General features: G+C 40.7%; 2 protein-coding genes across 2 annotated transcripts in view; one reads left to right on the top strand and one right to left on the bottom strand.

Annotated features, from left to right (window-relative positions):
* The window catches only part of LOC132569578 (small ribosomal subunit protein mS27-like), a 93,396-nt gene extending 91,383 nt beyond the window's left edge, over positions 1–2,013 (bottom strand). Inside the window, exon 1 of the mRNA XM_060235794.1 lies at positions 1,852–2,013. Coding sequence (XP_060091777.1) covers positions 1,852–1,921 — 70 coding nt within the window. The 5' untranslated portion in view covers positions 1,922–2,013. The remainder of the gene's footprint in view (positions 1–1,851) is intronic.
* Positions 2,014–2,061: 48 nt separating this feature from the next.
* LOC132569579 (pentatricopeptide repeat-containing protein 2, mitochondrial-like) lies at positions 2,062–20,471 on the top strand. Its single transcript, XM_060235795.1, has 10 exons — positions 2,062–2,203; positions 4,524–4,616; positions 6,745–6,874; positions 7,543–7,660; positions 7,944–8,022; positions 8,563–8,654; positions 13,654–13,767; positions 16,527–16,601; positions 18,709–18,819; positions 20,178–20,471. Exons 1-10 carry the CDS (start codon positions 2,089–2,091, stop codon positions 20,400–20,402), a joined length of 1,152 nt encoding a protein of 383 aa, XP_060091778.1. The 5' UTR covers positions 2,062–2,088; the 3' UTR covers positions 20,403–20,471.
* Positions 20,472–24,348: the final 3,877 nt, after the last annotated feature.

The following is a 24,348-nucleotide window of genomic DNA, read 5'->3' on the forward strand; positions in this document are numbered from 1 at the left end:
TCTTTAGCCTTTACATAAAGACTAATAAGTGTGTTGCTTTTCAATTTAATAAAACAGAGACATGATAGAAATTTATTTTAAAAAAACTATAAACGATGTATAAAAATAAAACTCCTCTCTACCCAAAATTCTATGACATGTAAGGGGAGTAAAGACAAACAAAATAAACTACTTATTGGTTCAATAATTTGTGGAACTCACTTTCACAAGCCGTGCCTGTAGCTTAAATGGTTTTAAAGAGAGATTTGATAAAACCATGGCACTATCTGCAGCTACTAGCAATGAAGGCTAAATATAGCATCTGACAAGAGAGCTGTGTTTCTCGAAAGCTTATGCTACAATAAAATTTGGTAATCTTAAAGGTGCTACTGAACTATTTACTATTTTGCAGCATTCACACAGAGAGGGAGTATACCTGTGAACACCAGCTGCTGGGGTTACCATCCTCCAGATTGGACCCAGCTCCCCTGTTGAAAATGACTGCTTTGGAGGATGGCCACTATGGCATTGTACCCTGATGTCTCTCCCTTCCCCAGGGTCCACCCACCAAATCTTCAGGTATTTCCCAATCCAGAGCTGGCAGCCCTAGCCTACAGAATGAGAACGAGTGGAAGCTCTGGCTCCCACACTTTACTTGTATACATTCTGGGAGCATGTGGTTAACTACTGTGGGGAAACAGGCACTACATAAACGTTTGGATTGATCCAGTAAGGCTGCGTGCCACAGAACAGCAACTAGAGGTGCCATGGTCATTCCTTTTATTTTTAACTTTTCAAAAGTTTATTAATGATTCAAATTTGTACAATAATCAAAAGAGAAAGAACAGTGTCAAGATATATCAAGCACTAAACAAAAAAACCCAAGATGACATACTGCTGTAAATAAATACACTGCAATAAAGAAATGCATTTTATAAAAGTGCTGATGTCAAACAGGAAATCACATGAAAAAACAACCCTCTCCCCTCCCCCCTCCCAAAACAAACAAACAAAAAATTATTCCCAAAAGGGTTCCTTGTTTCAAGGTGTCGAACATATATTTCTGCATGAGAAAATGAAACTGAGAGATAAGGCCTATAGAAAAATGCAAGGAGGGTGAAAGAAAAAGCTTAGAATCAGAATTTGAACTCAAAAATTTCCACCCCTGTGCCAGAAAACAAAGTCAACAATCAACATACATATAAGAATTCGAACTAAAGACATGCGGAAAGGGTTATAGGGAGGGATTTCTTGAGAGTTAATATACTCCACAAAAGGAACCATTTAGCATAAAAATTAGATGAGACGGTATTCTGCAAACTGGAGTAAATTTTTGCCATTACAAAGTGATCCTATACTTTAGCAAACCATGTGGTCAGTTAGGAGGAAGTTGACGCTTTCCAAAATGAGGCAATAGATGCTTCAGCAGCAACTAGCAGGCTGGTAATCAGATCCTGACGTGCTTTAGGGATGTCAAGAGTGTCCCATAAATTCAAAAATATCGGAGAAGGATTGAGAGGTATCCAATAGGAGGTGATAAGCTCGATATAGTGAAGAATTATGTTCCAAAAATTGATAATGGAAGGACATTCCCACCAACAGTGGGCAAAGGTACCTCTGAGGCAACACTTATTCCACCAGTACGGTGAAGTAGCTTTAGAAACGGAGGATAATCTTGCCAAAGTTAGATACCAATGGTTGATTATTTTGAATGTCTGAAATCTGGTGACGTCTGATGATGAGCTTAAAGAATAAATCGCATTCCATTGCTCAGACGGCCATTCCTGATCAAGGGTAATCCAACTAGCAGAAGTCACCCTGACTGGCGTTCGTGAGACTAGGAGACCACCATAATATATCACTTCCACCCACCTGCCGCAGTCCAGCCTTTCATCCCAGCCCAGCTGCAGATGAACCCTCGTTTGAACATGTGCGCCGCCATGTTGGCCGGTACCAACCTTTTGACCAAGTCGGGGGAGGAATGAAGAATCTCTGCCACTACAAGCTCCTCCTTCCCACCAGTAAATCTTAGCGCACCAATGAAGGCGGGGCAAGGGCACAGTGTGGGCGGCCCCGCTCTGTCCGCTCTTGGTACATTCCGGAGCGAGAATGGCTGCAGCAGTCGCTGAAGGTTCCAATCGAATCCTGCGGGAGGCGATCAGGCGGGCTCTGTTCTTTAAGCAACTCGCTCTGGCTTCTAGTTGTTGGAACTGCCCGCAAGGAGGTACCGAAGGGCGACGGGAAGGAGGGGGAGCGACGTTTGCGCTGGCCTGGTTGTGCTGCGAACATTGTCACGAAGAACCGCATGTCCCATCATACATTGCTGTCTCTTGATAGCCATGGTTTAGGCTGAGCGAAGTGACGCATCCTGGGGCTTGTGGTACCGAAAGTGAGGGTGGGGGAGGCATGTCCTTTTCATAGGGCTGTGTTCTTGTTAAGTATTCGTCCTTGATCTTGCGGATACATGACTTTTCGTAGCAACTTCTGCATAGAAGTCTTTTTGCTTTGGGTCCCACGGAGCGTTTTAATCGAGCCCGACCTCTCTAGCAAGTATCGCAGCTATAAAAGGACAAATGCAAAATAAATACTGACCAGGGCGGACCTTGCTTAGCAGCCAAGATCTGACGGGATCGAGGTATGCGAGTCAAGACTATCGGGACATGCCTAACACTTAAAAGTATGCACGAAATAAATACACCTGCTTGCAGACATTTTGAGAACCACAAACCTGTGGAGTGTATGAAGGTATCATTGGGCTGCTTGTGCTTTAAAAATCGTTGGGATTTGCCTTGTTAACATCTATTTAAGTGCAAGTATAAATTGTCATTATTTTTATTACTTTTCATTTTATTTCGTGAGGGGAGATACAGGTCCATGTGATACAAAAACCCAGAAGCTTAAATTTATTACTTTTTAGCCCCCTCTTCCGTTTTATCCTCACAACAGCCATGTGAAGTAGTTTAGGCTGGTGGAGAAAAAGAACTAGCTCAACAAGATCGTTCAGTGTACTTCATGACATGTTGAGATTTGATCCTAGGCCTCCCCACCTTTAGCCAGCCCCTCGGATGACTGATTCTGAGAGAAAGTTGTTTGTAGCCCTGAGCAGCAGGACCTGTTGGTAACATTCAAGTCCATCACTTCTCCATGAAGAAAATAGTAACAATAATATATTTAAGGATACATTTCCTCAGGAAGCATGTAAGGTCCTATGTATCAAACCCATCAGATGCTGGAACAGAAAGCAATAAGAGCACAGAAGGTCAGAACTTTGGGCTGCTCTAATCACCTCATGCATTTGAGCTCATCTCATGAAAGCTGAAATAATTTTTTTTTAGCTTACAAGTATAAACTTGCATGGGCCAGAGGCCTCTTTATCAAATGTGTGAAGCTGTTGCTTAAAGAAGTGGGTATATAGTCCCTAAGCAGAAAGAAGGATTAAAAATGTTGTGAGTGTGTGCTTTAAAATAAACTGAATCTGAAAGATCCAGCAATTGCAGAGTTAGTAGTAGATTCTTTACATTACTATGCAAGCCTGCATCATGTTAGTGTGAATAGGTGTTTAAGAATAATGGAAGGGGAGACTATATAAATGTATTAGGTGGAAATAAGGGGTTGAACATAGACCTCACACAACTTTTCATTTACTTTTGGTTAAAACAAGCACAGTCTCATGGGATCTAAAACAAAGCTGGTTCATGCACAAATGAAAAGAGCCTTTGTTGTGATCCTAAGGCAGAGGTCTCCAAACTCCTTGAGCCCATGGGTGCCCACCACACAGTGTGGTGGGTACAGCCACCAAATAGTTACCTGCAGGAGGTAGAGCCACACAGTGAAGTTTCTTGTACCAAGGCCAAAGTAAAGCAAAGCTGCTGTCAAAGCAAAGTTTTTTTTTAAAAAAAAATCTGCACAGCCAATCAAATCTTCAGTGGTCAATCAGAAAGCCCCATTCACTTTCTAAACATTTGAGGTAGGCACAGAGCAAGGTGTCATTGGTTGCCATGGCTTCCATAGGCCCCACATTGGGCATTCCTGCTCTAAAGCAAGGATCAGCAACTGGTGGCCCTTGTTCCAAGTTTGGCATTTTGAGAAGTGTTGTTTATTTCCAGATACCAGACTAGGAGTGAAAGAGCATTCTGAAGAGATCGATAGCTGTGATACTTGCTAGGGAGGTTGGGCTCTTGGCCTACCATTTCTTTCAGGCTCTGATAAAATTACTTGTTGACTAGGGCACAACAGTCTTAAAGCTACAAAAGTCTTAGAATGAGCAAGAAGATTTCCTTGTAAGGTTATCAATGCTTTACAGAACAATGTTTGACAACGTATTTACCTGAGAAACTGCATTATCTACACAAGTGAAAGAAATCCTCACAGCACACTCTGATCTTAGTACCTAGAAAAGTTGATAGTATGACCAAAGATATAATTTTGGTCATTGGAATTTTAGATTCCTTGATTCAGTTACATTTAAATGAAGTCTCTAAGATTTAAAATTTAAGTATATGAAGTGTTCTGAAATATCTCCTTTTTCCTGCTCTATTTTCTAGCAAAACGTTATCTGTTAACAGAAGACATTCTGAGGTTGCATGAATTTCAGCAGCAGAAGTTGGCAATTGGATATCAACTATATGGTGAGAAAGGTAATTGCTTCATGCATCCCCCCAATCAGCTATTCACAGATTAGTTTATGAAATCTGCTCTTCTAGTTGGCACAGTTTGGAAGTGTTAACTTTAAAAAGAAAAAGAATTATTGTAAAGCATCGGTTATTTAATGGCACATATAAGCAAGGACTCCTTGCCTTACCCCTTGGCAAGAGAATTTGATTATTTGTTGAACCCTAATTTACTGCTTCTGATATATAGTGGTTGTTTCAGAAGAAAAACCAATATATTATGGCTTAAATCCATATATAGCTGCTATAATATTTGAGAACATTGAACATTTTCCTACCTCAGCACAGTTATTGTAGTCAGGGTGGATTTATACTGAGCGTACTGGGTTAAATCGTTAGGTTGCCTTAGAGGAAAAATATTGAATTGAAATAAGTAAGTTAGTAACCTTGATTAAGGTTTGGATATGTCTGTGCACCTTTGGGGCTATGAGACTGCATGGCCAGCTGCATATAATTATGGGGAACATTCTCTTAAGAAGGACCAGTAGTTAGTATCTTTAGAAGTTTTTTGGCCAGCAACAAGAAGAAAAGGCTTTGTTCCTGCTTAAAATGAAGAATGGATTACTCTTTATAAGAAATTTATAAATTTTGTCTCATTGCTGCATTGCTTACAACTTGACAGCATCATTCCAACTTTAGAATTGAAGGTTTGGTACCAGATAAAAAAGAAATAATTGGCCTGCTCCACATAGAGAAGTACATTGCAACAATGAGTGAGTTTTAAGTCTATGTTCCCTGTAATAGCTAAGTTGAATAATTTGGAGATAAGTTTTTATTTCATCCCTGTGTCCCAAAAATGCACATATTAGTCCAATAACAACCTTTATCAGAGTTTTGTTATTTGTATTTTTAAGGTGGTTCCTACATGAAGCTTTAGTGCTTATATCCAGTATGTATGCAGAGTGTTTTGGCCAGCAATAAAATGGAAGGCTTTGCTCATGCTTTTAGTAAAAGAAACTGACTTACTCCTTCATTATATACAGCTCAATAAAAGGAAGACATTAACAATACTGATGAAGTGGCAACACGAAACACGTCTATTATTCTAACAAGTTACTTGTATGCTGTACTACTAAATTACTATGGGCTCTGTTGAAATTGGTCTAATTGTTTCTTATGGTTGGTACTGTGGATTTTTGTATCACGATATTTGTAAAATTAGTTTTATTTTTAAAAAGTAATTATATAAAAAAATGGTAGCCTACTTACATCACAGTTAATGTTTGTTTCTTGTAATGTATCTCCACTGTGATCCCATTATTGATGATTGCTAATATAAGAGCTCAAACTAAACACAAATAAAACATATAAAAACAATTTAAAATCCTTAATTTAATTAAGTGCTAATTTTAGTAATACGAAGCAGTTAATAAAGGAATGGAAGCATCCACTTCCTTATCAGCTTAGACAAAACACAATATTTGGCTACCTTAAGTGTGATTTCATAAGGCAATCTGCAAAAAGGGTGGATATATAAAATTTATTAGATTTTATATAAAATAGGAGTGATATACATAGAACAAATATCCTCATAAAGTGAAGATGTTCAGTTGGCAAAAACAAAAATGGTGGCAGCAGAGCTCAAGGCAGAATGTTGAAACAGCCAATGAAATGCTCTGCAATACTTAGGAAATTCTAAGACATAGAGGCAATTTTCTGGAACAAAATTTTGACTGATTTTCTAAATCTGGATAAGAACGGACCTAGGCTCTATCTATCATCTTGATAAGCTATATCCCAGATTCTTTGTTTGATGGTTTTGTTAGCTCCCAGGAACCCAAGATGGCATAGAACTGGAGGAGTAAACCCATAAGAGTGTAATTATTTCTCAACAGCTTCCACCGAGTCTGAAAGAAAGTTATCAAAAGAGATTAAAGGAGCTGATCCAAGGGGGTTCAAGTTTAACTTAAAACAAAAAGTATGCCACTTGGTAAGAATTGCATGCTTCTAATGACACCATTCCCGACTGTACTCTGAGAACATTAGAAATGCAGCGTGGGACACCAGATAAGGATCTGAGAAATTGAGTATGATACTGTGCTGACTGGTCAAGCTGTACCTTGTAAAATCCTGATCATGGCCCATTTAATTTCAGATGCATATTTTACTGCTGTTGAAGAGAAGCTAACGAAAAATAGGCTGATTCTCAAAGATGAATTGAAAATGTTGCTGCATTTGTGCCAGACAGAAAGTGAGGTGGAAGTAGCCAAGAAGGTTATATACAGGTAAAATCCATTAACATTAATCCTATTTATTTTTAATTTGAAAGCTTTTGCTCTTTATTATTATTTGAGTCATCAGACAAAGTCATTTAAAGATAAATAAAGTAAATTACTTTGCTTCTGGTTACCTATCTGGCCTTGACATCTTGTCATGTCTTTACTCTGAGGCCAAGACAATTTTACCATGAGTAAATAAATTATTTTGATTTGGTTGATTCAGCCAAGAAATAATTCAGATTCATTGTTTGTTGTTGTTTTTTTTTAAGAACACTGTATGCTTGAGTAATTGCTGCCAAATTAGATCCTTTCTGTGAGGTCCACTGCACTGAAATACGTTAAAACAAAAAGTAATAATAATGGGGTTGGGGTTGCGGGAGGGGAGGAAAATGGCCTGTGGATGACTTAAGACTGGATGTTCTTAAGTCACTGACAGAAAGCAAGGCTAATTCCAGAAAATGATGTCTGCTGGTGTTGATTTTTTCTGTGTTCCATGATATTTCCAGGTTTGACCTCTCTGGTTTGTTCTGTAAAGTTTTCATTCATCCCCTTATGTATGTAGTTTCCCATCTCTTGGAAGGTCTAATTTTGGAATTTGTCTGGGGCTTTTTTCCCTTTCATAGGCTTGCTCTTTTAAAAACAAATCACACTCCCTCCCAATATCTTGTGTACAGGTACCATGCAGAAAACAAAAATATGGCTTTTGGGGAATTTAAATTTGGCCCTCTTTTTATGAGACTGTGTTATGAAATGGACCTTGAAGCAGCTGCAGTAGAACTCATCAAAGACCAGGTGAGAAGTTCAGAACTGTATTTTTGTCCCTGTCTAATGAAGAAGTATAACCCTCTGGAACTTTTCTTGGTGCACATCTCCTTAAAATGAGTGGCAGTCACACAAGGTTCCATAAACATGAGGGTTGCACACAGATCTTACACTGAAATTTTAGAATCTGGATCCTTAATCTACAGCAGTACTCCATCACATGGGCTACAATATGAAGAGTTTCTTGGGTGTAATTATGGCTCATTCTGTAGTGTTTCACCCCCCACCCCCCGATTATATTTGTATTCTTTAGGCTCTGCATGGCTTCTTCTCAGACAGCACGTCATTCAATATTTTGATGGATCTGTTGTTTGTAAAAGGTCATTATGAATGTAAGTAACATATACCCAGTGCCTTCAAAATACACATGAATATAATGGTATGCTATAATTAACATGCAAATAGTTTGATGTTTTGTGATTGCTGTTGTGTGCTAAAGAGCTGTAATGCATTTTGCAAATGTAATTGAAGAGCTCTCTTTTTAACCACTTGCTGTTTTCATCAGATGTGCAATTATATGATTAAGCCTTTATTTTATTTTTTTAAATTATCTGGTAATTTCCCATCTGTAGGCAATTTTTTTTTGTTTGCTTTGTGAGCTATGCCAAAGTACATGTCACACTTCCTGAATGCCACGGTGTGATTTTTCTGTAGCAGATCACCTTAAATTTGAGATTGCCATCCTGTGCAACTGGGAATAGGCACCACTTTATGTTTAATTCACATGCCAGTCATTTGTTGCAAATGGTAACTATTTCCAGGTCACTTGATAGTCATTCTCCACACACACACACACCCCACCGACCAGTAGTATTTGGGATATGCGAGGACAAAATCTCGTAGTTAACCCTAATAACAAGTCTCTTTGACAGGTGCTCTGGAGGTGCTGTTGGAAATGAAGAGACAAGGTGTAAAATTCAATAAAGAGACCTATCTGCTTGCATTTGCAATATGCTACAAACTGGTAATATTATTTAAGAAATGTTGTTGGGTTGCTGTATTTGATAAAATTGTTCCCAAAGTGTCCTATTAGTGTCCCAAAGTTGCATTTTGCAGTCTACTTGTAGTACAATAGTCTCAAGGCATTTAATAGATGACTTTTGCATTGCAATCACAACAGTGAAGATAAGGTTCAAACAGGAATTTATGAAGCCAGGAGACTTTTAGATAAAAACTCTTTTTAAAAATCTAACTGGGTTCAAGGCAAAGGCTTTTGAGACATCTCTCTCTTCTCAGGGCTTTCATTGTGCTGGTACAGCGTGCCTGCCAACACCTCTTTCTGGCTGACCTCTTTGCAAAGAGGTGAGCAGAGAAAGCAGAGTGGGATTGCAAAGAAGGCAGCAGGTCAGACAATATATTCTGTCATGCCTGCTAATCGCATCGGCAGGAAGTACAGCAGAGTATAGCCATTACCCTGCTACCTTCTCTGCAGTTCTACCTGCCATCCTCTTTGCCAGCTTCTTCTCAATGGGCCATCAGAGAAGATGGCAGGGCAGACAGTATACTCTGTCATGCACCAGTGAATGCAACAAAGTATGTTGGCTGCCCTTTGAGTCTTCTCTGCAGACCTTCATGCCACGTCTGGCGGGGAGGAGGGGTTGTACAAAGAAAGCACTGCTCTCAGTGCACTATCAACAATATTTACATAATATTGATCCTGTTACCATTAGGTGGATCTGTAACTGGTTGACAGATCACACCCAAAGAGTGCTTATGAATGGTTCCTCATCCTCTTGGAGAGGAGTGACAAGTGGAGTGCCTCAAGGATCTGGCCTGGGACCTGTTTTGTTCAACATCTTTATAAACAATTTGGATGAAGGAATAGAAGGAATGCTTATTAAATTTACTGATGATACTAAATTGGGGGTGGGGGGGTGCAAACACAGTAGAAGACAAAAACAGGATACAGGATGACCTTGACAGGCTGGAAAAATGGACTAAAACCAATAAAATGAATTTTAACAGGGATAAATGTAAAGTTCTGCATTTAGGTTGGAAAAATCCAATGCATGGTTACAGAATGGGCGAGATTTGTCTTAACAGTAGTATGTGCAAAAAAGATCTAGTGGTCTTAGTGGATCATACGCTGAACACGAGTCAACAGTGTGATGCGGTGGCTAAAAGCTGTAGAACGGAGGCGGGGGGGAATGTGTGTGTCTCCAATAGGATTCCCAAGCTCCCGTTGGGGTGGGAGTTCCCCTGGTTTCTGGGCCCGTAACCTGCTGGCAAGGAGCAGCTCTCGGGGAGATCCCTGCCTCCAAAGAGCTCCATCGTCTGTGGTGGCCAGCAATGTTCCCTCCAAGCTGCAGAGTCTTGTGAGCAAAAATTCTATTTTGGCGAGCTGCTGGCATTCAAGTTAGTAGAACAAAGTAGGAGTCAAGTGGCACCTTTAGGACCAACCAAGTTTTATTCTGAAGTTTTATTCTGTTTATACTTATTTTCAGTATAAACAGGTTATACTGAAACCTGTTTATAACGCCATATTGTTAAGTTAATTTTAATAATTTGTAATTGTTTTAACCATGTTTTATAAGTATAATTGATGTAATGTGTGTTTTCTGTTGTGAGCCGCCCTGAGCCTGCTCCGGCGGGGAGGGCGGGATAGAAATAAAAAATTATTATTATTATTATTAAAATTATTATTATAAAAGGCAAATGCAATCTTGAGCTGTATCAACAGAAGTATAGTGTCCAGATCACGTGATGTGATGGTATCACTTTACTCTGCTCTAGTAAGACCTCATCTGGAGTATTGTGTTCAGTTTTGGGCACCACATTTTAAGAAGAATATAAACAAGCTGGAACGGGTCCCCAGGAGGGCGACAAAGATGGTGAGGGATCTGGAGACAAAGTCCTATGAGGAAAAGCTGAAGGAGCTTGGGATGTTTAGCCTGGAGAGGAGGCAGCTGAGAGGTGATATGATCACCATCTTCAAGTACTTAAAGGGCTGTCATATAGAGGATGGTGTGGAATTGTTTTCTGTGGTCACGGAAGGTAGGACCAGAACTAATGGGTTGAAATTAAAAGAGTTTCCGGCTCAACATTAGGAAGAACTTCCTGACCGTTAGAGCGATTCCTCAGTGGAACAGGCCTTCTCGGGAGGTGGTGGGCTCTCCTTCCTTGGAGGTTTTTAAACAGAGACTAGATGGCCATCTGACAGCAATGAAGATCCTGTGAATGTAGGGGGAGGTGTTTGTGAGTTCCCTGCATTGTGCAGGGGGTTGGACTAGATGACCCTAGAGATCCCTTCCAACTCTATGATTCTATGAATCCCTGCTTCCATTTTAAACTTCTGTTAAAACATAACTATAGCATTCTTCACATTGACTAAATCAACAGAAAATTATACCACCCACCAATGTCACATGGATACCTAAAGGAAAGCAATTATATGAGTCTATAGATGTTTCTTAACCCAAAGATAAGCAGCACATAGGCAAGAAGCCCCGTCTGAGAAGAAAGCTCTCAATCAACTTCCCCTGTTTATTGGGTTTAACATAATTTTACAATATCTAAAGAAGATAAGGGGTCTGGAGACCAAGTCTTATGAGGAAAGGTTGAAGGAGCTGGAGATGTTTGACCTGGAGACGAGGCAGCTGAGAGGTGATATGATCACCATCTTCAAGTTCTTGAAGGGCTGTCATATAGAGGATGGTGTGGAATTGTTTTCTGTGGCCCCAGAAGGTAGGACCAGAACCAATGGGTTGAAATTAAATCAAAAGAGTTTCTGGCTCAACATTAGAAAGAACTTCCTGACAGTTAGAGTGATTCCTCAGTGGAACAAGCTTCCTCAGGAAATGGTGGCCTCTTCTTCCTTGGAGGTTTTTAAACAGAGGCTAGCTGGCCATCTGACAGCAATGAAGGTCCTGTGAATTTAGGGGGAAGTGTTTGTGAGTTTCCTGCATTGTCCAGGAGGTTGGACTAGATGACCCTGGAGGTCCCTTCCAACTCTGATTCTATGATCAGGTATTGTTGGGAGTTTTCTCTTGTACCCCCAACAACATAAAACCCAATATCGAAACCTGCACTTACCAAAACAACCTGCAGTTATCAGAAGGCTAATACATATTCACTAATAAGTTTTAAGATCTCATAGATAAACTTTTTTAGACTCCAAGTTTCTCAAAGCAAAACAGTTTTAGACTGCCAAGTTTTTCTTTTAGTCAGAAGGCTTAAAAAATAGTTAGAAAGGAAAAACAAGAGATTACATTAGTACAGTTGCTCATACAGTTCCTTTAGACAGAAGACTTCAAATGGATAGAAAACAAAGCAGTTAGATAAACTTAGTACATTTCAGTTTCTACATTAGATAGAAGGCTTAAAATATATGGATAGAAAACAAAACAGAAAACAGCTACACAGTTAGAATTCAATCAAGCATAAAGCATAAAATACAATAAAGCAGAGAGCATACTGAAAACTCTAAGTCCCCAAAGCAATAGGGACTTTAACCTATTGGTTTAAGTTCCAAGTCCCATTCTAGCAGAGCTATGCTCTATATTCAATGTTTGAGGCCTCAGAAATTAACAAGGATTGTTAATTTCTGGGCTAGACTGACAAAGAGGTCCCTGCCTCTCATCCAGTCAGCCCCTTCTGCTCAAAAGTGCAGGGTTTAGAAAGGCTTCAACCCATCTCTTTATCAGATCTACTAGGTCACAGCTGTGCCTTACTGTAAACAATGGCAGCCAAATCAAAAACAATCTGACCGCAGATTGTCCCCAGTTCCCTTCTACTTTTCACCTACTTTCTGGGTCTTACTGGGGCTGCTTCCTCCATCTTGTTTCCTGCCATACCATATAAGGAGATTTTTAAAAAAAAAATTCTATTCTACTGCCCTGTTAGCAATATGAATGCATGATAGTGCTGAATAGTTTAGAACTCTGGTGGCCAAGTTCATAACTGCAGCCAAAAATTATAGAGAAATATAGAGGCTTCTAAGGTTTGAAGAGCTTCATGCTCATTTCATAAAAGCATGGCTGCTTTCAGAAAGAGTTCTTGTAGCTAAAGAGTATGTTTAAGATCATAAAGAAGGCCAACTCAAAGAGCTTGAAGAGCTTAGTGCCCATTTCATAAGAGACCCAACACAAAATTCTGCAACAGGTATATGAAAAGCAAGAGCAAGTTGCTAGTCAGTTCTATCTCACTAGGCTTATTGGGGCATATGGATGTGAGAAATCATGATCTGCTGCTTTCTGTTTGTATATCTTATGTTTATGTTATGTTTATGTCTTATTTAGGTATAGATAAATGAGAAACTGTCTTTAGGAAGTATACATTTATTATTTGTAGCAAATTGAAAGCGCCCCATTCTCCAAATCCAATTTTGAAGAGGTCACAACTCCTGCAACCTAGTGTTTCATCCACCTTGCAAGTGACTTGGCTTGCTTTGAACTAGAATATCAGCTACCAATTTAAAAGGGTTTTTTTACAACTTTGTATTATTAAATCATCATATAATAATGTCCCAAGAATTCAAACAATTACCATATATACCGCACTCTGTATAAAAGCCAAAGGTATGTATTGTTGCCAGATGTGGAAAATATTGAAGGACTGTGTCCTAAGGAAGTATTTCAATGGCTACATACATTCGATGAAAGTATTCAGGTAGGATTTTTTGTCCGTGTGAAGAGTTTATGGCCTTGATAAAGGCTTTCCTGAAAAGAGGAGCAGTCAGGTACCCCTTCCAGTTATAATCATACCCTTAAATTTAGTAAAAAAAAATTAAAATTTATTTTCAAACAGACATTTCTAGCAGTCATCATTCTTGAGTTCTGTGGGTGCTTAGTTTCAGCTTTATGGGTGTCCTGGACATACCTCATTTGTTTGAGAGTACAGTTTTGACTGTTCCCCCATTTCTCAGAACAGAGATGTTTGCCTGAGAGATGTCTGATTTTCAGTGGGAAGTGTTTATCTTCATAAATACTGTCATCACATGTGTACTAAAATCTTCTATTACACAGAACAGCTCAAAATCTTGCAAGATTTGTACTACATTACTGGAAGACCTGCAATTCAAAGGAGAACCAATGCCAAGAAGAGTGTACTACTTTGCAATAGCATTTGCTTTGAAACAGGTGCTGAATTGGTGGAGGGAATAATAGTCTTATTACCTGGTTAGGGATGCCAGTCTCCAGGTGAGACCTGGGGATTCCCCAGGATCACAGCCCATTCCCAAACTACAGAATATGGAGAAAATGGTTGTGTGGGAGGGTGGACTCTATTGCATTGGACCCCATTAAGGTTTGTGTCCTCCCTAGGCTTCACCCCCAAATTTCCAAGAGTCTTCCAACCTGGATCTGGCAACCCTACTCCCCCATCCTCCTCTGGGGGCTAGGAGTGACCTGGCACAGCCACTTGGGCTATTAGGGTCTGTACAAAGACCAAAACATTCGCTACAGGTATTCTTTTTACTGTGACTCTTTTGCTCTCATTCCTAGGGATTTTTAAATACATTGAGGCCATATAAATATTCTGGCATATCTTTATCTGACTTTTTCCCAGGTGGGGAGGGGGGAGCTCATGAGAGGTGGATTTTGTTTTCCTGAGGTTGTGCTTTAAATTGAAAATCACATTCCAAAGAGGCTCTACTCAATGGTTTGAAAACTTGAAGAAAGACATTAAGAGTCAGAAGTGGCCCTTGCAGCATATGAACATTGGCAGACTGGCCAAGGTGTCAGCTTGCCTGATGGTAAGTGGGACCCTGATGAAGTGGGGCCCCCTTAAACATTAGACAATATGTTAAAAATGTTAATGTCCTTTTAGTAGCTTGAAAATATAATAGACATTCCAGTCTTATTACTGTAACGCAACTAAAATTTACATTGTATTTAGGGTTGCCAGCCTCCAGTTGGGGCCTGGGGATCTCCCGCTTTTACAACTGATCTCCAGCTGGTAGAGATCAGCTCCCCTGGAGAAAATGCAAGCTGTATTTACATTTAACATCTACTGCATACTGCCAGTAAAATATACAATATATGTACACTGTAATTACTTATAAAGGAAGTCCCTGTGCAAGCACCAGTCATTTTCGACTCTGGGGTGATGTTGTTTCACAACGTTTTCACAGCAGACTTTTTACGAGGTGGTTTGTCATTGCCTTCCCCAGTCATCTACACTTTCTCCCCAGAAGCTGGATACTCATTTTGCCGACCTCAGAAGGATGGAAGGCTGAGTCAGCCTCGAGTCAGCTACCTGAACCAGCTTCTGCTAGGATCAAACTCAGGTCGTGAGCAGAGGGCTCCAACTGCAGTACTGCAGCTTTACCACTCTGCGCCACGGGGCTCTTACTATATATACGCACACACACACACCTATTTCGCAAAAGTTTTAATTGTACCTTTTTTCCACTTATGCATTTTTGGAATTTTTATTTATTTCTTATAAAAATTAAATGATAGCTTTATAGTTGTGGATGGGCCCCCTTAGTCTTCTGGCAACCTAGTCCGCCACTGCATATGAAGCTAATATGTATCATATCAGCATTGCTTACCTTGATTAATTGCAGCTCCCCAGGGACTCAGGGCATGAAAAGCCCACTACGAAAGACTTTTTAACTGAAGATACTGGGGACTGAACCTAGGGTCTTCTGCATACAAAGTGTGTGTTTTACCAATGAGCCACAATCCTTTAAACCAGTGTGACCAAAAGTAGGTAATAGCCGACTTGCTGCTAAGGTCCCATTTCTCAGGATTGGGGATAGGAGCTGTCACTTTCCTTCCTTCCCTCACTTCGTGGCCCCAGTCCTTTGCAAGGGCTCTGCTCATTCCCATTCATCAGCAGAAGTGGAAGATGATGGGCACAGTGTGTGCCTGTTGCCTCTCAGACATGAACCACTGGTGCAGGGTCCCAGCTGAGCTGCAGTCTATAACACTGCCATGTAGCAACACCCAGTGCTTGTGCCTGATATCTGCTAGCCCCGTGCTGACAGCAGCTATGTTGAGGCCGAGCCTTGGCCTGCGGTGGTGGATCTCAGTCATAGAATAAGTTCTAACATGGGTCTCACTTCAAGAAGTTTGAGAATCACTGCATCTTTATTTATCACTCTAATATTCTTTAAATTGTACAGCTTTCTCTGGCATGTGGGTCAGGGCCTTGGCTCAGTGGTAGACCACCTACTTGGCATAAAGAAAGTCTCAGGTTCAGTCTATCTCCAGTTAAACTGATCAGGTGATCTGAAAGACTTCAGCCTGAGACCCTGGAGAGCTACTGCCAGTCTGAGTTGACAAGACTGACCTTGGTGGACCAATTCAGTATAAGGCAGCTTCATATGTACATACATTGGAAGAAGCAAGGAAATCTGTCATTCTGTCTTCTGATAATTTTTCAAATAACAAAGCCTTTCTTAATCCCCACCCATCATCAAAAATCTCACAGCATCTGAGCTTGTTCCCTGCATAGCTGAGAACCCTTTACTCTTAGAGGACCTGCTCTATTTACAGAGTCTGGTCATTCATGCTGGGAGTCAGATTGGGTTGATACCCAGTCTAGCATCTGAATAAAAGACTCCAAGCAATCACAGAAACTGATCATCCCCATAAATCTATGGCAGACTTTCTTGCAGTAAACATATGTGCTGGTTCCAAATTTGAATATGTCCCATAGATGTGGACGAATTGATAATAATAGGTTTACAGACTTGGCTGGACATTTTGAGAGATACCTGTCAAAACAAAATTGGAACACTTTTCTCTAAAAGTTGTAGTTATTTCTCTTGCAATGATGAGAAACATATGCAATAGAAGACGTGAATATAGGTCATAAATATATGGCATTAAATACTAAGCATAGTCTTGTGAATATGGCTTGATGGGTATTTCTGTTTTCTTCTTTCTAGAATGATGTCACAAAAGCCCGTTCCTTTTTTCCTTATATCATGAATACAAGAAGCATAATATGCAGTAATCTAAAAGTAAGTCTATTGGATTTTGCCTACTCATCTTGAGCCTGGAAAGAGAGGTTCAGTAATTGAAGGATTGTTTTCCACTGCCACGAACAATTTTTGTGTGTGTCAAGTCCTACTTTATTTTGTACTAATTTGAAAAAAAAATCACTGTTTATATCCTCACATTTACTGAAATGTGTTCTGCAGACACCGCTCTGTTCTGCAGACAAAGCTACATTGAAAAAATGTATACTCCTTTATACTGCAATTAATTTGACACAGTGTTTGTATGTAGAACATGAATGTGCTCAGGGATTATATGGTGTTGCAGAAAATGACAGTGATTAGTAGTGGGGTGTGTTATCATGGAATTGTTCAGGGTGGTGAGAACCAGAGAGGATTGTGAGGAACTCCAAAGGGATCTGTTGAGGCTGGGTGAGTGGGCATCAGCGTGGCAGATACGGTTCAATGTGGCCAAGTGCAAAGTAATGCACATTGGGGCCAAGAATCCCAGCTACAAATACAAGTTGATGGGGTGTGGACTGGCAGAGACTGACCAAGAGAGAGATCTTGGGGTCGTGGTAGATAACTCACTGAAAATGTCAAGACAGTGTGCGTTTGCAATAAAAAAGGCCAACGTTATGCTGGGAATTATTAGGAAGCGAATTGAAAACAAATCAGCCAGTATCATAAAGCCCCTGTATAAATCGATGGTGCGGTCTCATTTGGAGTACTGTGTGCAGTTTTGGTCGCCGCAGCTCAAAAAGGATATTATAGCATTGGAGAAAGTCCAGAAAAGGGCAACTAGAATGATTAAAGGGCTGGAACACTTTCCCTATGAAGAAAGGTTGAAACGCTTGGGACTCTTTAGCTTGGAGAAACGTCGACTGCGGGGTGACATGATAGAGGTTTACAAGATAATGCATGGGATGGAGAAAGTAGAGAAAGAAGTACTTTTCTCCCTTTCTCACAATACAAGAACTCGTGGGCCTTCGGTGAAATTGCTGAGCAGACAGGTTAAAACGGATAAAAGGAAGTACTTCTTCACCCAAAGGGTGATTAACATGTGGAATTCACTGCCACAGGAGGTGGTGGCGACCACAAGCATAGCCACCTTCAAGAGGGGTTTAGATAAAAATATGGAGCAGAGGTCCATCAGTGGCTATTAGCCACAGTGTGTGTGTGTGTATATATATAATTTTTTTTTGCCACTGTGTGACACAGAGTGTTGGACTGGATGGGCCATTGGCCTGATCTAACATGGCTTCTCTTATGTTCTTATGGAATGTTCTCAGACATGCAGTACACAAAAGATTCCATGGAAATGGAATTCTCAGGCCTAGAGTGACTAACATGTGACAATCCATCTTCTGTCAAAAAATCAGTTCCGCTCATACAAATCCTGGAGAGGGGAGAATCCATAAAGACTGGAAAGTTTGGAGGGAGGATACCTCAAGTCTGGGATGGGGGACAAAAAGCCTGAAACACAACAACCAAAGCAAGGGACAAAGTAGTAAGGAACTGAAGAACAGAACCTTGAAAGATAGAAATAGAGAATATCAAGGCTTAGAAATGGAATAAATGACGTAGGAAATTGAAGGAAAGAGGGGCTAAAGAAAAACAAAACAGCTGTGGAAAACATCACAGCATAAGGACCAGAATGTGGTACATTGTTGGTAGGGAGAGAGGGATGGGCATAAACATACTGCACTCAGAAAGTTTGTTGCTTGTACTTAGGACAAAAGCTCTGTCCCTTCTGTTGGAATATACGCACTGCCATGGTTTGTCTGAATGACCTGGATTTTGAATATGCTTCTGCTTTTTTTGGTGTGCTACTTCTGGCTCCATTGTGGAAGGCAGTTTGTTGTCCACGTCCCTTAAATGCAGTACAGCTTACATGTTGACTGCATGGTAATATTTCCCAGTTAAGTAACCAGTCCCAGTTATTCTCTTCGCTGGTTCCTATTTCTTCCCACCTGTTTTTGTTATGTGAGATTTTATACAGAATAATTCATGGCTGTTAGGATTTTCAGTATGTGCTTTTTCTCTCCACACAAGTATTAGAAGTGAAAGCATTTTCCTTTTTCACACAGCTCAGTTAAAACTTGACGTCTGATTGTGCTTTTCTTTGAAGGTTCTTCTTCAGGCCGAATCCAGAGACCCACAAGGCCTTGTCCAGACACTGAAACAAGCTTCAGACAGCAGTTCTGATTTTGTAAAGAGACCAGAGTTCTGCATACAGGTGGTAAGTGGCAGCTGATGAAAGAAAGATCTCTTTTCAGCAGCCTGGCCTTTGTTCCTTCATGTTGTAATAGATGGCTCAAGAACCTTACAAAAACTCTCTCACATGCACACTTTTTAAAAAAGTAACTTGACATTTCTAGTCCTTGTTGCAGGCAAGTAAGTGAAAATGTGTTGGCCATTTTTCTTATGAACTTCCTTTGAACCATCTCTACACAGCTGCAGTTTTACTATTATTATAGGATAAACCACGAGTGCCATGGTGCCTGCCAGTACTTTCCTTGATGATCACCAAACTTTTGAAACTGGGTGGGGTCATTTTAAGACAGGGCTTGCTATGGGCTGCCCTCATTCAAATGAAAGAGTTTTCCACTAGAGAAGGACTGGTAAGCACCCAGGTTTTCCTTAGTCTGTGTGTGGTTCCATTCCCCCTTCAGGCTTTCCTTCTTCCCAGGTGAGGTAAGGAGTGGTATTCCATGGTCTCTGCCTCCTGCAAAAGCCATTTCTGGTTTGTTTCTGCCTCCAGTGGAAGCCATTTTTGAGGTGGCCCTTATGACAAACCCTCAAAATTCCAAATGTGCCCACAGGCTCAAAAAGATTGGAGACACCTGAGATTAATCAGTTCCATCAGTTATTTATGCTACCTGGTTTATCAGTTGAGGAGTCACTCAGCGGTCACTTGATACAATCAGAATTGCAGGGATGTTATCCTGAGAACAAATACAGCTGTTCTGACAAGGAGCTCTGAATTATCTCATCCCAGTTGCTTAGCCATGACCAGGTTACCATAAAGACCAGTAAATCCCACCTTAATCTGTTACTATTCATCCTGCTCTGAAAAGCAGAAATGAGCCAGTGATCTTGCTATGTTTTGACAGATTTTGCCTTTGAAATTGTAAATGTAAATTTACAACCAAGTGAATCTGAGGAGATTGGTTAAATGGTCATTAAAGACTCTTGCAGTCTACCATATGCATTCTGATCCTGACTTGGAAGCTGCTGGAAGACTGCTTGTTTCTCATTCAGCAAGTGCCAAGACAGGAAAAGTATACCAATACACTCCCTGGTCACATACTGTTTTGCAGATCTCCTCCAGCACTTAGCCCTTGAGCAGGAAGAACCTCATGAACCAACTCAAGTCATGCAGCACAAGAAGTGGCCTGCAAGGCTGCAGCTAAAAGGAAATCAGTTATCTGGAAGGTGTTTTGATTTGCTGTTTCTTAAATGGGCCGGAGATGCCATGCATAGTGCTGGTGGGAATCTCTTCCCCACACTTTCATGATCCAGTGCCTGGTTGTGTGTGGTATAGAGATGATGACTCCGTTCATGATGGTTGACCTGTTTGCTCTGACCTTCTCACAGCTGACTACAGCAAGGGAGAAGCTGGAGGGAAACCCAACCGTTTGTGTCCACTTTGAGGAAATCTTTGCCAAGCTTCAAGCCTCAGGACAGATAACTTCCCTGACTTTGGATGACTTGCTGTGCCGGACTCCACCCACAAAGAGGCGCTACACTCATTTATTAAGGCAAAGACAAGTGAGCCAGCGGACCTTCAAGCCACTAAGCTCTGCTTTGTTGGCTGAGTAGAACCACATCCGAACTGCCTTTTTCCTGTTACGATCTGTACCCAATAAAATGTCTCTGTTGTGTATAAAAGAGGTCTTCAAGCTGCTTTCCTGTATGGCCTCTAAAACCTACAACCAAGTCAATTGAATGACCGTGATGAATTCAAAGCAGGTAATCATTTAAGAAATTTTGGACTCTAGGGTAAGGTAACATTTTCCCTGCCTGTTGAGGGCCTCACATGATTTCCAGTCTACATCACTTCCTCCCAGTCATGCTTCAAACTATTGGGGAGTGGGGATGCTGACAGGTGTGTATCAGCTTGATTGTAAATATCCAGGTCTTCGAAGCTGCTTCCCTTTCCTTGCTGTCAAAGAATAAAGGTAAGATCCTAACTCTAGTTCTAATTTCTCTGAGGTCCAAACCAGCCTGGTTTGGAGTTCTAAACTTTTTTTAAAACTCAGGTTTCAGGTGTTCAGACTTGCTTTGAGATGGGACTAGGGTGGGGTGGGGGTCTCCTGTGCCATTTTTCCAACCTGGAATCAAGAGAAAAGGTAAGAGAGAAATATTTTAATAAGTAAATCTGAAATGGTCCTAGGGAGCTGCCATTTGCCCCCTTCAGGAAACATACAGGTACTCATAACCTTTCCCCAGTAGGCTACCTGAGGCCATGTCAGGTCTGGAAAATGACATGGGAAGGGAAGGTGAAGGGAAATTTAAACCCCATCCCCCACAAAGTTCCAGCTAGAATATAGACATGACAACTGAGTTTTAAAAAGTATCTGGAAACTCCAGACATAAAACTCTCACCTCATGTATGGGTTAGCCCTAAATAGACAGATCTGAAGAGTTCCTTTTATAGGTTCATATTCCCAACACTATGGTTTGAAATAGACTCTTCCTGGAGAGGTTCTGTGGTCTCTGGGTAATTTTCAGGCCTCACCAGGGGGGGCGGGGCAGGGAATGCCAGGGTTCCATAGAAGGCTGGGCAGACGTCACCCATCCATTCCTCCAGTAATGAGGAGCAAATCAGATAAATACAACTCATAGTCTCTTTATTGGAACACCCTGATGGATATTCTTTACCGACAAGTTCCTGCACTCCCTGCTCCAGCTACTTGGTTCTTTCTCTTCCACATCAAGCCCATCTGTTTCCAGTTCTTCCAACTCCTCTCCATGACTGCCCTCAGGCCTCAGTTGAAAACTATGGCTGATTAGTGTCAGGAAGGGCACCAGCTGTCTTCCAACTTCAACATCTTCTCCAGCTCAATGGGATACCTTCCACAGTTAAAGCTGCCACCACTCCAATTACCCAGTTGTGACTCATGTGATGACCCTCTGGCCATTAACAATCCTTTGTTGGGGGAGGGATACATCCAGGCCCCTGGCTGTTCTGTCAGGGCCCAACCGGATTCCTCTGACCACAGACCCCAGTTTCTGGAATCACTAGTTCCACCTCCATTGCATGATTAAAATACTTATATTATTTTTTTAAAAGACATGTGAATAGAAAGGGGATTTAATGAGAATAAATAAGGGAACACTAAACAAACCAAAATGTCTTCACTTGTTGGTGGCAGACAATGATGGAGGGGGACAGACAACAAATGGAATTCCATAGTTATGTTGCTATGATTGAGAAGTCTCATTGCCCCCCTATTAGCCTCAGATGCAAGGCCTCTGAAGATGACCATAATGGACAGGTAGGTTCATATGGAAGTAGGTGTCCCTAGTCCCAAACTGTGGCCTTTACTTTTTAATATCATTTTAGCTACTCTCCATCGTTGCCAAACTACAGCACAAGGACATGGCAATGGAGGGTAGTTGCTTCTGAGTGCCAGTTACTAGTCTAGGGGGGAGCAGCAGAGCCATGCTTTGGCCTCTGCCCTTCTGCATGTGACCCTGCTAGATATCTTGTTGGCTACTATGGGAAGCAGCAGAATTGACTAAATGGACTACTGGCTTGATCCAGAAGTCTGCTTCTTTTGTTCTTAGTTGTTTTATTCTAATAGGCTAAGAGTGTATTTATTGCTCCAATGCTTCATTGGAGGGGATCTGTATGGTCTGTGACAGGATGACTGCATGTGTCTGCAGTGTATCATATGCTCCTTAATGTGAGCCCCCTGCATTCTCATATGATAGGGCTCTCTAGTATACATTGAATTCATGTGCATCTTTCTTCACTGTGAAAAGATGTGTTGCAGGAAATCTTGCAACTCCATCAGAATTCAAAAGCTGCAAGTTCAAGATTTTCTTTCCTGAGGATGCAATTTGAGAAATTCTTTTTTAAAAAACGTTTCTATACATTAGTGCTACAGTTGGCTCCTAAAGAAGAAGTGACTTGCAACCACAGAAGCTGCCTTTTTAGAACTTCATGAGAACTAGCCACAGAATATCTAACATCCCTTTTTCTCTTTTGTCAGGAGATACGAGTCAGGAGGAACAGGAATAGATAGAATGTGGGAAAATAGAATGTTGGAAGAGATTAGGGAATCTGTGGGATAGGGGCACAATAGGACAATTATTCTGCCCTAGAAAGAACTAACAGACTAATGCAAAAGTCCAGGAAAGGAACAGATGGGTAGTTCAGATGACCTGCAAGGTGGGAGTCCATTTTCATCTTGAGAACTGCAGAAAAACCTAAAGCCACAATAGATGCTTGATCTGCAAGTGCTACAATCAAAATAGGCTAATCGCTAATAAGCCATTTGTGTATTTTTCAGGAACATCTTTCTGTGAGATTTAGCACTGATTGCTTGAAAGACTTTCATAGAACGCATTGCTATCATGGAAGAGTTACACTAGATCTAAAAAGTAACAAAAGGCAAACATCTCAAAACTGCAATCTCAAATTGTACATCCTAAAAAGTAAGGTCCACTGAAATCAGTGGGACTTCTAGGTTTTATATATGTTTTAAAATTAAACCTCAAGTAAGTATGTAGGGTTGTCAACTGGCCTGGAAACAAGTTCCCTGTCCTTTTAATATAGTTGTAATGTGAAGAAATGGACAGTTGGATATTTTCATGGCATGGAGGAAAATATTTATTTATTTTATTTATTTACATTAAACTTTTATCCCGCCCTCTCCACAAGCGGACTCAGGGCGGCTCACAACATTCCTTTACACAATTTAAAACAATAAGTCAATAAAATCTATAAATACAATTAAAATTTAAAAACTATTTCACAGTGCTGTACCGTTACTATGTTGGCAGTTCTGTTTTTCAGACGGTTGGTCACCGGAAACTCTAGCTGATGTCCAGTGGCAGCTCTCTCTCAGTTTAAGCATCAAAGGCCTGTCGAAACAATTTGGTCTTACAGTCCCTGTGGAATGTAGGAAGGTCCCGCAGGGCCTTTATGGCCTCCGGGAGAGCATTCCATAACTCTGGTGCTGCCACCGAGAAGGCCCTGGCTCGTGTCGAATGAATAACAAATAACATCACCTAGTAAATGATATCCCATTAAGTCTCTATTAAAGAGACAAGAAACCTTTCTCTAGGCTAGCTAGTTACCTTTTCAAAAAAAGGTAAATAAAATAAAAGGTAAAGGTAAACTAAGGCTATTGTAAATGCTATTATTTCTAAAATGTATTTCTTGCTAGCTGGATCCATGTAGGATTGTCCTACAGGTATAAAAATTATAATACAACCAAACAAAAAAATTATCAATAAACTTCATAATTCAAATCAGACTCCCCAAACCTTACTAATGACATTAAACTGGATAAGAATACCAGCTGTGAATAAAACACTTTCTGATCTGACTTTCCTACTGCTCATTGAAATCCAAGAATGATTGCTAGTTTTGTGCATATGCAAACAGAGCTGGCCTAGGGAGGTTCTTGTGAATGCAAATTTTAGAAGAAGGGTGCTTATCAGTACCAATCTAAACAGGCAAAGGAGAGGTTCAGAACAAGGCCTCACCTGAAGGTTTTGGTAATGGGGAGGGGGGGTGTTGCAGTTTTCTTCA

Source organism: Heteronotia binoei, chromosome 4, assembly GCF_032191835.1.
Source record: "Heteronotia binoei isolate CCM8104 ecotype False Entrance Well chromosome 4, APGP_CSIRO_Hbin_v1, whole genome shotgun sequence".
In the NCBI taxonomy this organism is placed as follows: domain Eukaryota; kingdom Metazoa; phylum Chordata; class Lepidosauria; order Squamata; family Gekkonidae; genus Heteronotia; species Heteronotia binoei.